We start from the raw sequence: 14,071 nt of genomic DNA, 5'->3' as shown, positions 1-14,071 counted from the left end.
ATTTAACAATTCACTCATATTTTTCCGTCCATTACGTGGTCAAATCCATCAAAGAAGAGTGTTTTCAGGCTTGGAAGCTACTACCGCCCGGGTGTTCGATCACGACTGAAATTGTTTTTAATAAACGCTTTGTGCTCGATTCCCTCTTATTCACCGAGACGGTTTGACATGGCAGTGAGACCAGACCGCACGCTCGGTCAGAACACATCCAGACCGCCACAAGCTTCAAAACAGGAAAACAAAATATAATACCACCGGCATTACATCACTATTCCCAAATCTGCTTGGGAGGAAAGTGGAAAGGAAAAGCCCAATACATGAACTCCAAAAGCGATACAAGTTTTGGAAAATATGAACAACTCAGCTGGGTCTCAATCATTTATTGTGTTAAAGAAAAAAAACAAAAAAAAACTTACAGTTTATACACTAAACGAGTAATCTCACGTGAAGGTGTCATTCGATTTTTAAATATCTGTAAAAACTGGTGACAGGACAGGGAAAGCGCGAAGGCGTGGTGACCGTTATATATTTGACTGGGATTGATCCCACATGAATGCCTTCACTTAGCTAGTCATGATTAATACAAAAATGGCGGCGACAAATAAAAAGACAAAACATTGGAATTCAGTTAGTGTGTCTGAGGGAAAGAGGCATCTTAAGGATATGGATGTCGTTCACGCTATGATGTAAAAAGGATTAACAGCCTGTTTTGGTCTTCCGGATGAGTGCAACAAAGCCAAAAACAAGTAAAAAGATGACGAGATGAAATACCCCACAAAAAATAAAATAAAAAAAGGGCCATAATTACAAACACCAAAAGGCCAGTGATGTGACTGCATAATAACAGTAACCATCACACTGGGGAGTTGCCTGTTTCAAATTTGGATTTTATATTCATACGATGGGGGTGGTGGGGGGTAGTCAGAGCAGTGAACCAGTCCAAACAGTTGAAATCACAAAGGTTGGGTCATGGATCAAATCACGAGCACCTTTTATCGGTAACCAGGGCCTGGCTGAGCATAGCCCGGACCGTAAGGGGGCCGGTTGCGGGCATAAGGGTTAGCAGCCCCGGGCGGAGGGGTGACCGTGCTGCCCGGAGGCGGGGTGTATCCTGGGCGAGGTTGGTAACCAGCAGGCTGGGAGGTGGGCGGCATGCTGTAGTTGGCAGGCTGCGATGCCTGGGTAGTATAGTTTTGGGGAGGAAAGGCTCCTGGTGGGTACTGCTGGGGTCCCTGAGGATGAGGGTGAGGCTGCTGCTGTGGCTGCTGGCCACCCTGGAAGTTGGGGGTCGGGGCCGGCGGACCTGCGGCTGGGGCTTGGGAGGAGGGGGGTGCGTAGTTCTGAAACTGCTGTGGTTGTGGCTGCTGTGGACCAGGTTGAGGGGCTCCCGGCTGGGGACTGTACCCTGCTAAAAAAAAAAAAGTCGAGAATGCAACATAAGTTGTGCTCACAGATCTCGTGTGAATGTTATCATTCCGACAATGGCATCCTGTTAGTGTTAAAATGTACAACGAAAAAAGAACACTCAACAGAAGTTTGACTTCTGCAGTTGTGCCGCAGAAGTGTCAATACTAGCACTACACTTCTTTGACCAGTTGTCACTCTTACCAGGGTACTGCATTCCATACTGTTGAGGCGGGGCACCCGGCTGCTGTGGAGGGTACCCACCTGGGGCCTGGTACTGCTGGTACACCTGACCTGAACGTAACACAAAGAGGAAAACTGTCAGCTTTGATGACCCTGCATTTTATATGTAATTACTTGGTGGCTGTTAAATACATGAGCCATTATCAATTACATAGACTAATTTTATTGAGCATAAGGTGAACAGTTTCCATTATTCCATTACAAGTAGCAAAAAAAAAAACAAAAACAAAAAAAACACTAATAGTATTGTTGTGCAAACACCTTCCAATTTCCACTTGATTGTGTCTGTCGGCCTTGTTCGATGCTGAGTAGTTTTACTGTATTTTAGTTTTATAACAACCTGCATATTAGCTAAGGGTTAAGAGTGGTGAAGTCTTTACAGTGCAGTGGGTTTATCTTGTTGATAAATGTGCACACACCTCAAACAGCTCCCGGTGGCCTCAAGCATGCAAGTAGCATGCAGGTGGCTCCTGTGGACAATAACACTCGCTCTACACACAAGATAATGATTTGAGGGGGATATGTGTACCCACTATCAGCAACACACATGGACACTGTTGGCTTTGCATGCGGCATCTCCCTTGGCAGACACGTCTACATTTGCAGACAGTGACTTCCTGCTGCACTTGAATTAGCCATGACTTCACCAGACCACACTGCACATGTACAAGAGGATGACCAGCCGGGCTGCAGCCATCTCAAACATAAGCGTGCCTCTTTGAATAATGACAAATCAGAGCAGCCCAAAATGGGCGATGGTTTTAAGAATGTGAAATTGTCAGTTGATATTTTAAGTAACTTGGATTTTTCCATGGAATAGAGGCTACATGTTTCCAAAGCAAAACAAACAAAATAAAACTCCGCTAACCGCTGCACTCAATTAAATCTGATAAGGCATGCTATGCAGCACGTGCCTTCCCTGACAAAAAAAGTGAGGCGCACAGCACTGATGCGGTGGCCATATGCTGCACGGTTTAACTTGAGCACCGCCATGGTCTTTATTGTGTGTGTGTGTGTGTGTGTGTGTGTGTACTTGGCTGCCATTTATCGTTTCCGTGGTCTGTGCTCCATCATACCTGTTATGTAACCGCTATAGAGGGGTGAGTGAGTGGTTGTTACGACCCTATCGGCATGCGAATGTTTTGGCCTCTAATTCACAATTCACATTATAATAAGTAGAACTAAAGAATGTATCTCACCAATCAGCGAAGGTTTGCGCACATTGCGAATGTTTGTTTATGTCACGGTTTGTTGAATGTTGCAAAGACCTTTGCCACACGTTCCTAAACAGTTCTAATGATTGTTTTTCTTATCTTCAAACATGTTCAAAATTTCCCTAGGGCAGAAAAAAAACTTTTTGCAACCTTTTAGGATGCCTGACCAAATGCCAACATTTGCTCCACTTGCACACAAAACAACCGCAACTTTAAGTTCTCCCTTCCAAAATGACGATCATGCAGCACATCTCCAATTACATTTATTGAACGCATATCCCATTGTATTCACATTAGAGTGCTACAAGGCTCAAATCTGTATTCATTCAACTAATGAGTGAACCACATTCATCTTGTATAATTGACACACATTTATGGTTGTCCATTTATAACGTGTAATAAATACACAGGTTTTTAGACTTGTGATTTTCCTGCAACTTTCTCAAAGATTCCTCATTGCTTAGGGAATGACACATTTCTAGCAAAGTGTTTCCAAAACATACGCCTCAGTAGATTCCTCTAAGGATCTTAACATGATGAAGGCCTGGACAAGCACAAATATTTCATGCCAAACAGAAAATATCAACATCCTCACGTGAAAGACGGGTTGAGCGGCAGCTACATTTGCATGTTTATGCTCCCCCCCCCATTAGCACAGATGTAAATGACTGCCAAGAGACCAACCCACTGGCATCTGTTTGACAACAGGTTCTAATCAAATTACACAGTTCAGATTATGACTCATTAGCAGCGTTCTAAATGCAACAAAAGCAACCGTTTGAATCTTAAAATAAAATGTCGAACCATTTCAATTCCTGCACTCCGGCTTTCAGCCTGTTATGATACGGGTGATAAGATGACAACGATGGAGGAAGGAACATTTCGTTGACAAACTACGGCAGGAATCACGGAGGAAACTGTCTTCAAGCAAAGGGAAGTTCCCATAAAGATAGCGGGAAGCGATGCGGAACATCTGGATTGCAAAGGGACTTTGCAGCCATAGCAGTCCGCAAATGTTTAAAAAAAACAAACATTCTATTGCTCATTTTTGGGAACATGACGTGGGATCATTTTGTCTTCAAACCTGACATGCGATCACAGTCTAATTCTACCAAATTTGGGGGGAAAATGTGCCTTGAATCTTATCTAACTATTGGACTTGGAACCGTCGTAATACTTGAAAAATCACACGAGCCCTGAGTCCATTGTTTAAATACATGTATAAACAAGTTTATGTTTATATATATATATATATATATATATATATATATATATATATATATATATATATATATATATATATATATATATATATATATATATATATATATATATATATATATATATATATATATATATATATATATATATCTTACCATCCATGCCAGCTGGGGCTCCCTGCTGTCCTCCAGAAAAGGGGGCCTGTGCTTGGGGAAGCAATCCTTGCTGAGGGACTGTAGAAGAGGAGGAAGCAATGCTATCAGGGGTCCCTGAGCGCTCCTCTGGGGCTGCTGCTGGCGGAGCTACAGATGGCAAGGATAGAGAGACAGCTGAAACAAAGCCCCCAGCTCACAACAGCTGTTAGATAGCTTATCAATGCAAAATGAAAGTAGTTGAGGAAAGTTCTGGATAATTGCGGGAGATGAAAGGTCATGAGGAGCTTGTGCAATACCTGGGGGCTGGTCCTCGCTCAGACCGAAAGCAGAGATGACATTCTTGTTGACTTCGTCCTGGTTCTTTAAGGGGTCAAACGCAGACATACTGGCCGCGCTGACCGGGGTCACGTGCTTCGCAGCAAAGTCTGTTGTCGCCACCTTGCCTTCACGTCCTTCAACTGCTTCTAATAACAAGAAAAAAGTTTATTAGTACGAGCCTACAAAAGGAAAATATAGTGTGGTCATGGATGCAAGTAAGCTGATTTTTTTTGGTGTCAATGCTTTGCATAAACTGCACAAACTGCAAGTTTCTCCCATTTGAGGTAACAAATGCAAAATTACGCTTGTACTGTATAGGCGAATTTCAAAAAGGCAAGCAGATAGCTGTGAAATCGAACTGAAATGTATCAGTCACAGCAACGTTAATTATAACCCTTGCACACACTTGCATGTAAAAAAATGCGTTAGCTAACAAATTTTGGTTTATTAAGGTATATGTAAAACATGTGCTGTTTAATTGTTCCACTGACTGTCACAAGGAATTAATCCAGCATATCCTATAGCCGTGGTTCTCTGTGTACTGCTGTTTTAAAAGTGTGCTTCGTGGAAAGTGTGACTCAAGACAAGTCGAGGCAGTCCTCCAAAACTGAAATCCTCCACTTGTCTGTAACATTTGCAGCGGTTTGTGTGATGTGTCGCAGCCAACAATAATTCACGCTTTATGCGGCGACGCAGACTTGCTGCTTGGCACTCAGTCTAAAGAACCGAGAAGGCTTTCACATCGATTTGCAGTTATTAGCCATGCTGTCTCCACGAGAAAGTGGATTAAACTAACTTTCTTTCAAAGACGCAAAGTATATTTTTGCTGCATGGTGATTGAGCAGAATCGTCAAATTGATTCTTCTTCACAGCAGGTGAAAAATTAATGACAATACGCAAAATAAATTTCACCATGTGAGTACTTCGAAAGGACATTTTTTACATCTAACAGCATAAATTGCCTGCAAGGAACACTTTTAAATATCAATAAAATTATATTTTAGATTCTAAATTATAATTATTAATTATAATATGACCTGAATTCTGACCCTAGTAAAACTAAGAGTGACATCAATGGGTATTTTATTCTACACACAATCACAGCTGCTCATGTTACGTTACAAGCATGAATGATGATTGGAAGGTATAAAAAAAATATCAGAATCAATTTTATTGGCCAAGTTTGTGCATGCCAAACAAGGAATTTGACTCCAGTTGATCTCAGCCTCTGTACAACATTTAAGTGACTAACAACATTTTAGAGGCAAGAACAGGATATTATTGCCGAGTGATGTCTCTGAGAGGTGTAATAAGCATGGATTTGGATTTCTTTGTTGTTTACCATTTTCTGGTGCTGTGTTGGCCACGCCGGGCTCCTTTGGTGGCTCGAAAGTATCCAGGAGTGTGTTGACTTTATTCCGAAGTTCGATGAGCTCCCTGCGCAGGTACTTGACATGACTGGACTCCAAAGGCCTTGGCTGACCGTTCACTGTCAATGACAATAGATGAGGGTTCTTAGTTTGAAGTGGCATGGTAACATCAAGACAAACACAAGGAAGAAGTCAAACTTGTCCATCAGCCAACAGTTCTTAGCTGTGTCAATAGAAATGTTTATGAGTGACAATATGTGTACTGTACTTTATCTTGAAAATGAAGGGGAAGTTTAGTAAAAAATGCACTTTACAATAATATGCTCTCTTCCCCCTCCACTAATCTAAACTTGGCTTTCTAATCAATATTGCATTTGTGAAACATGAATGCGAGAGGAGCACTCTTCCACGTGAGGACGCTACATGTGACGAGCTAGGGCTCCGCTTTGATTGGAATGAAGCAAAACGTTTTAACAACCACCCACAATTTTTTTCTTTTCTTTCAATAGGTTCCTGGCTACTGGCGACCGCTCTATGACAAATTGACTGGAACCAGAGCACAACAAAGATGCACACGTTCGTGTCATCGGAGAAGGGCAATTCCACATTGGAGTGTGTTTTTATTTTTTTTAACATAGTCAATCGTTTATATTATACAGCGCTGGCTCAAATTTGGAGCACAATCCGTGACATCACAATACCAAAGGCATACATTGTAACATTTGGGGCATATATTGATTCTATTTCTCCTGAAAACATCAGTCAAATTTAGGATGACTAAACATTCTCTTTTTTTTTTTTTTTTCTATAAAGGAGCGGAGTGCACCATTAACGGGATGTGTGTCACACTGGCGGGCGGGAACTGGGGAGTAAGCGAGGAGCGACAGTTCGGACAAGTTTGTGGAGCAGGCGTGCTCAGTTTGAAGCACGAGTGTCAGGATAGAAGTGTTGCTGCTGAAATAATGAGATTGAATGAAGTTTGAGTTGAATGAGCAAAACTGAAACCGCTTGGCCCCACTTGTACCTTGTTTGGCAGTGCCGCTGAAAAGACTGATGTAATTGCTCAAAATACATAATGAGAGAATGGCTGAAATTGAACACAATAAAATATATTCCCCGAACAGATTATAAAGGTATCTCTGCAGCACGGATTAGATTAAAATTTTCTACAATCTGGCGAGTCCAAGTGCACAATAAAATGTATACAAAAGCTAAAAAAGTGGATTTTGCATACGTCTCCTTATGAGACTACCGGTTAATTATTTACATAAAAATATTTCATTACATAAGACATCATTTCTTTACCTCTTAAATATCAACATTGCATATTGCACATTTTTCCAATATTGTGCAGCCCTACTTAAAATATATTTTCGTTATCATTTATGCCATCTTTGAGTGTCATTTCAGTATCTCAAGACCAGGCCCTGTGTACTGTTTTTAAATTCAAAATATGGTCACCCTTGTCAAAATCTTGCGAGCTTATAGGTTTTTCAGGTGTCTGTTGAATTTTAAGAAACAGCAAATAATCGGCAAAATAATCACCAAATTTCTTTGTGCTTTTTGTGAACATTCATCCACAACTTCTCCCATTATTTTCTTGTTCATGGGGACACAGGCAGACAAATTCTGCAACCTGAAGGATTGTCTTGGAGCAAAGGTTTAAAACTAAAACTGCACTGCCCTCTAGTGACCAACTACAGTAAATTATTTTGAATTATATGGACTTACCAAACAAAGTTAACTTGAGAATCCTACTGCATTGGATAGCAAAGGAGAGGTCAGAGCTGTCAAATATGGTGATGAGGTCATCGTCTGTTAAAAAATTAAAAAAAAGTGTGGAGGGAGAAAATGGTGTGTGCAGCAAAATAATGACAAATTACACATCGTTATACCCAAAGGCAACATAAACATTCGAAAGATAGTCAATGATGGTGTTTTTTATGTTGGTCTTTTGTCCCTACTAGGGCTGAATAATTCTGAAAATAATCTAATTGCATTTTTTAAAATCATGCAACCGTAGAGGGAGCATTGTACAAAGATACAAATTAGAATTTTGTGTCAAATTAGGATTGTTCAGCCTTTGTAGATGTTGACGCTACAAAGAGACATTTTAGTTATATTGCTGGAATTAACCATCACCATTTCAGGGAAACCAGACAGAGGGGACATGACTCACCTTCATCCTTGTACTTTATGGTGACCTCGTCGCTGCTCTGCAGTTTGCCCCTGAAGACACGCTGCATCATGAGCACCAGCTCATCGTAAGTGATGTCTTCGTTGTGGATAGGAATACGTCTGATGTCATCGCCCAGCTGGGCTTTGATGATCAGCTTCCCGCTCAGGTCGAGCTGGCCGTTCATGGTGCCGTGTCCTAACCGCTGCTCCGACCTCCTGAGAGCACAGGGAGGAGAAAAGACGGTGGGCACTTTCCATTGATTTCTGCTACTTGTTTTGGTTTTTGACTAATCGTTAGCCTAATAGCATAATTCCCTAAATCCATTTTTTTTTTTCCACTTTGTGTAGATTGCCAATTATCCAGTTCATGTTAATCCGGAAAGGTTAGAGGCAACTGGATTCTTGTTTGTTGAATTTGCTGTGTTTGCTTTTTTTCTTGTTTTGTGAAAACATTTCAAATTTAGGCAATTATGCTATTGGTCTGACGGAGCAAAATGTTGATATTATGCAGAAAGTTAAAAGAACATGGTTATTTGGGAACTAAAAAGTAAAAACATAAAATAACAACAGATTTGCACATTTATGAAGATGTAAATAGCTTACTGAATAAACAAATCTTTCATTGAATTAAAAAAAATAATGTTCACTTAACTATTAAGCACACATTTGAGCAAACCCATTCAAAGATGAACAAAAAAAAACTCCATCCAAAAATTCCAATAAAGTCACAGTCAAACTGTTAAATGAGGAAAAAGAGACACACTCCCAATAGAAAAAGTGCCCTTCAACAATGTAGCAAAAAAATTAATAAAGCTCAAACAGCCTCTACATTTTACATACTCTTTATGGCAATTTGCTCTTTGTATTCAACTGGATTTACATAAAGTTTAGTCAGAATTGTGCAAAATTATTTTCCTCAACTACATTTATATTCCCATCAAGAACAAGTCCTCTCTAAAGTTTGAAACTGCAATTACTAGAGGTCATCTCAAAAGAAAACTATAAATGACCTAATTAAAAAAAATTAAACAGTAAATGGGGAACAGCTCAGAGTTAAACATTCTAATTGAATCTACTGGAAGCCTGACATGTTGAAAAATATGAATATGTCAACAGACAAAAGCACTCCAGTGGCAGTTTGCACAAGGTAGAAAACAAACCACGGATGCAGAAAGCGGCATTGATACAGCACGTTTGGAGAGTAGCTAGCTGAATAATATGGCTTTTTTTGTTTGTCACTGCAGCCATGGCTACAGTGCAGAACTTTGCTGATGTACCCTTTGCATTGGACAGCAACATTGTAATCTGTACAAAAGAGTAATTGGGGCTACACTGAAAAAGACATAAATTGAGTAAAATTAAGTTGAATTTTTCTTCTGCCTAAGGTTTTAGCCTGTTTGGTGTGAAAAAAAATCAGCAAAACAAAACAGCCACAACGACAATTGTGCATAGTTCATACAATGCATTATTGTACCACGCCGCCAACGGATGAATAGGTAGTTTGGACATGCCCCTTTGAGATGCATGCCAGTGGTGATGCTATGCAAGGTAGAGTTATCGTCGTGAATTTCATGTGTGTGGACAGAAAGAAAAGAAAAAAAGGCCCTGGCTGTTGGTCCACTGTGCGAGATGGTATATATTGAGAGCACATGCGTTTCCAATGACAAAAAGAGTTATCAAAATGGAAACAAATAAAGGCTTGACCTATTCAAAATTCCTGATTTAAATGGAGCTTTTCTCAATTCAAGTTTTTGGGCACCCCCTGTATATCTGTGGTAATTACCCAATATACCATTTGAAAAAAATGGAAAAAGATCAGAGTACGGTATTTTGGGGTCATGAACTCGAGCATAATAACTCCATCGATGCTAGAATTCAAGGAAATCCTGCAAGTTATTGCGTAGTTGAGTTGATTGCTGACTTCTTTATCGAGTACCTTTCACATAATGTGACCCTTGACCACTTCACGATGTTCATCATTTCCTGAAAATGAAACTATTCATCTGAAAGGGGTGGAACCAATTGCATTGCCTTTCAGTGGTGGGTCATAATTGTGGAAGAGATGCTTATGTGTGTGCTGTTCTGTGTAGGTCATTTTGACTTCATCACTATACTTAACAATATAAGCAGGTCAAATTTGTGCTTGAGTCCAGACCAAGGTCTAAGGGTCAAGCATGATCATCTGAGCTGGCGGGGGACTTGCATATGCTAATGCACATAATCAGACTTTGACCCAAAACTGATAAAATAATTAGTCACGGTGACAAGAGGTGGTGTAATCTAACCATGTGACAAGTTCATAACTGGGTTCAAGGAAGTGTTATAAACGGGAAGATGACCAATCCATTCATTTTCTGGGAGGCTTTGCCTTGTATCCTAGCCAGATGAACAATTGCCTGGATGCTAGGGATTGAGTTGTGGCTAACATTGTCAGACGTTAGCAGCTAACAGCGACGACCATTCAAAACATTCATGTTAGCGTTAATATTTCGTAATGGGCGATCCACAACTCGACACTCATGCACAGAGACGCCCTAAGTTTACCAGGCCAAGTCACCTGACAGAAGAGCAGATAGTGCTAATAACTTGTGACGGTGAAAGTTTGCTAGGCCTTTTTCGCAGCAATGCCAACGTTGACACAACGACAACTCCTTTAATAATACATAACTGTCGTCTTAACGTAGTATAAAACAAAAAAGCACGGATCGACGGGTAGATTAGCGAGCATGAAAAAAATATTAAACATGGTTAAAGCTGACATACTCAACAAATATGACTCCGCATTTAAATAGAAACAAACGCTTCTCATGAGCAAGTCGGAACGCGATCAAGTCCCGATGATAACTACGATGACTTCCAATGACTACCAACACCTGTTTTAGCAAGCTAACATGTTAGCTCGCCGAAATGCGATCGCATCATTAGCCGGCTAGCTTGTTAGCATGTAAGCTAACTATACACACATAATAAACGGAAAAAAACGTCATATTAACTTGGACACAGACGATTCAACGACTCGTTCGCAAACCCATGAACGTGTTTTACCTGATGGTGACGACGAGATCACGCTGTATTTCACTAACTGCTCCCAAAACGACAAAGGTGAGAGCGGGTTACTGGCCTTAGCAAGAGCCGGGTGGCAGCAGCATCAGAAGCCTCAACTGCAGCTGTCAACCTGTACGTGGCAGTCACGCCGCGCATGCGTACAAATTCACATAAAGGGCCATTTAATAATCGTCAAACCAGAAACATATCGAAGGAAACATTTTATTTGTTCAAATTCACCATGCATTGCAACACATTGTTATACCAGAAAATGTATTGTATTGATTAATTTTAGTAAACGACTGAAAAAACTATTGTATAATTAGATAATTAGAAATACTAAAAAGGTTTAAACATAAATAGAGCTAATTTGGTAGGTGGTCACTGGGCGTGGTACTCAGTACCAGTGTTAGTAATAATATTTGTTCAGATCAAATTCATCTCAGACCCCCTCCAAAAAAAAAAGATTTGTAGAATTTCATATGAAAAATAATACAAACAAAATTGAGAGAACTACTTTTGATTGGAGAGGAACGAAAAGGAGTGTTGGGCAACAATAAAGTAATGTTTTGAGAAAAGAATTGGAAAAACGATGATAAAGAAAAAAATTATAATCTTCACATGTTTTTGTAAAAATTACATGTTTTTTGCTTAAAAAATGTAACAGTTTCTTTTATTTTTATATAAATACAAACAAAAACATGTATTATAATGTTTTTCATTGTGCTGGACTACAATGAAGTATTTGGCCATTTCCATTTTACAGGAATAGAAAGGCGTGATCTGCCATAATGAAACAAAGCAAAAGTCAAGGAATTATAAAAGTCATAAAATTTGGAGAATGATTAAAAATGGTATTAATGTTGAGACAATAATGTTGTATTACCTTGATGAGAGTAATTGTAACTTTATCTAAATAAATATCACATTATTTATGTATAATGCATAAGGATAAAGTATATGTAAAACATTTCTCTTTTTTGACAATCATTTCTTCTTCTTCTCTTGTGTGGCGTTGAACCATGAGTCGAGCAGCTTCTTCATGTAATACAGCTGCCACGCGTGCACTTGCACAGCCACCACCATGAGCAGATACATCACAGTCACCGCAGAGAAGCCAAAGATGAAGCGGTACGCTTTGCCGTGGCGATACAGCTGCTGTGCCAGGGGGAACATCTCCATGCTCCCGTAGATGAGCGGCGCCACTGAGAACAACCCGCCGCTGATCATGGACAAGACCAGGTAGCTGATGTTGTTCTTGGGCAGGGACAGGCTGCTGCACAGCAGAGGGACCATGCTGAGCAGGTAGGGGTACTCCCACTGGTAGGGCATGGCGACGGTGTCATGCGACAGCAGGTTTAAGTGGCTGACGACCATTTGGGCAGCGACCAGGAGCCAAACCAGAAGGTGAATCACGTTCAAGCGACGAACCTCTGACTTCAAGGAAGCGCTGCAAGATGAAGAATGCGTCATCATGGTTTCTTATTTTTCATATTGTGTACTAATCATCAATGAGAAGCGTGCTCTACTACAGTTGGTCAATTGTTTTTTGTTGGTTTTTATGTATGTATGTATGCATAAAAAACATTTTATTTCATTTATTCATGAATGAATATTATATATATATATATATATATATATATATATATATATATATATATATATATATATATATATATATATATATATATATATATATATATATATATATATATATATATATATATATATATATATATATATAAAAAATAAGAGGTGGTGCCACTAGGTGGTGTAAAATCTTGCTAATTCCAGGAGTAACAAATGATGTCTTTGCTGGAACATACACTGCTACCACAGCAGACACGGCATCTGTAAAGCTGACAGTGGAATTGAAATTAAATCTGATTCCACGTGAGACAAACAACAGTGATGGACCCTTCTCTGAATGACGAAGACTGTGTTACAGCGATCCAATTCATTTTCTTAGCTCTTGTCCTTGTTAGGGTTGTGGGTTAGGTTAGCTGGAGTCTATCCCAGTTGAGGTGGGTTGCACCCTTGACTGGTGGCCATTCACTAGACTCAGAGGGCTCCAAGTTTACACAAGTCCCTTAGACACTACATATATGAGGAAATCGACATGTATTAAAAATAAAAAATAAAAGTGTCTTACCTCATTTGGTAGTGTGGAGTCGCCTTCTCTCTGAATTTAAAGTCACTTCCATTGCTTGCAGCAGCTTTGTGGCCAAGACGTGACGTCATATTGATGCCAACTGACAAAAGGGAAATTTATTAATTGACTGTTGAAATGGAAAAAAAAAATCCCTCAGCCTGAATTGCTATCTTGCGATACAGCTGGTTAGCTAATACCGCTAGCGTAATCCAACCACCCTGTTCACTTGGATTAAAAATAATTTAAACACACGTCACACTATCAGCGCTACGAGTTTGTTGAGATGGTGGAAAATGAAATATTACAGCGAACAATGCTTACCGGTTGCGTGTCTCTGTGGGTTTGCTCTGTTTCGTCGCTAAAAGAATACCATTACCTGAACAAAAGATGTAAAGAATCAACCGGCTTCCGTCAACTGTGCGCATGCGCATTGCCTCCGATGGCAGCATCAGCATCTGGTCCTTAGTGGGCGCGGCGCGGCCTACTGTTGACGTCTTTCAATAATGATTACAAATATGTACTGCTTTTCAAATAGTACAGTATATAAATAATATGTAACCAATACATTTTTTTGTTGGTAAAAAGCTTTGAAGTTACTGAGGTAATAATGCTTTTTAAATAAATAATAATAACGAACGTTTTTCAAATATTAAAACATATAAAGAATATTTATATGTAAAAGAAATATTTGATTACATAATCACGGCATTAAGGACATTTTAAATGATAAATATATTTCTTAAATAAAATATATAAACAGTATCTAGTTTA

The 14,071-nt window shown here is 39.6% G+C and overlaps 2 protein-coding genes across 3 annotated transcripts; both read right to left on the bottom strand.

Moving 5' to 3' along the window:
• Positions 1–365: 365 nt before the first annotated feature.
• tfg (trafficking from ER to golgi regulator) lies at positions 366–11,315 on the bottom strand. Of its 2 annotated transcripts, none has more exons than XM_085920692.1 (8): positions 11,149–11,315; positions 8,105–8,319; positions 7,657–7,740; positions 5,898–6,044; positions 4,534–4,701; positions 4,238–4,384; positions 1,609–1,698; positions 366–1,408 (listed from the first exon to the last, which is right to left on the bottom strand). In XM_085920692.1, the coding sequence occupies exons 2-8, from the start codon at positions 8,286–8,288 to the stop codon at positions 993–995; spliced, it is 1,236 nt and encodes a 411-aa protein (XP_085776818.1). In that variant the 5' UTR covers positions 8,289–8,319; positions 11,149–11,315; the 3' UTR covers positions 366–992. The 2 variants fall into 2 exon arrangements, with proteins under 2 accessions (XP_085776818.1, XP_085776819.1); XM_085920693.1 differs by having other exon boundaries at positions 4,534–4,698.
• Positions 11,316–11,433: 118 nt separating this feature from the next.
• jagn1a (jagunal homolog 1a) lies at positions 11,434–13,764 on the bottom strand. The gene is made up of 3 exons (XM_085920694.1): positions 13,622–13,764; positions 13,301–13,400; positions 11,434–12,598 (listed from the first exon to the last, which is right to left on the bottom strand). The coding sequence occupies exons 2-3, from the start codon at positions 13,387–13,389 to the stop codon at positions 12,136–12,138; spliced, it is 552 nt and encodes a 183-aa protein (XP_085776820.1). The 5' UTR covers positions 13,390–13,400; positions 13,622–13,764; the 3' UTR covers positions 11,434–12,135.
• Positions 13,765–14,071: the final 307 nt, after the last annotated feature.

Source organism: Syngnathus leptorhynchus, chromosome 9 (assembly GCF_054491065.1).
Source record: "Syngnathus leptorhynchus isolate UIUO chromosome 9, UIUO_Slep, whole genome shotgun sequence".
NCBI classification, from domain to species: Eukaryota; Metazoa; Chordata; class Actinopteri; order Syngnathiformes; family Syngnathidae; genus Syngnathus; species Syngnathus leptorhynchus.
Note: the sequence above shows the minus strand (reverse complement) of the source record. Positions and strands in the feature narration are given on the sequence as shown.

Excerpts from the sequence above, each read along its gene's own strand:
- tfg (XM_085920692.1), bottom strand. The coding sequence starts at position 8,288 with ATGAACGGCCAGCTCGACCTGAGCGGGAAGCTGATCATCAAAGCCCAG. Across the intron at positions 6,045-7,656 it reads TCTCAAGTTAACTTTGTTTG|TGAACGGTCAGCCAAGGCCT; the intron begins GTAAGTCCATAT and ends TGTCATTGACAG. Across the intron at positions 1,409-1,608 it reads GTATGGAATGCAGTACCCTG|CAGGGTACAGTCCCCAGCCG; the intron begins GTAAGAGTGACA and ends TTTTTTTTTTAG.
- jagn1a (XM_085920694.1), bottom strand. The coding sequence starts at position 13,389 with ATGACGTCACGTCTTGGCCACAAAGCTGCTGCAAGCAATGGAAGTGAC. Across the intron at positions 12,599-13,300 it reads ACTCCACACTACCAAATGAG|CGCTTCCTTGAAGTCAGAGG; the intron begins GTAAGACACTTT and ends TTCATCTTGCAG.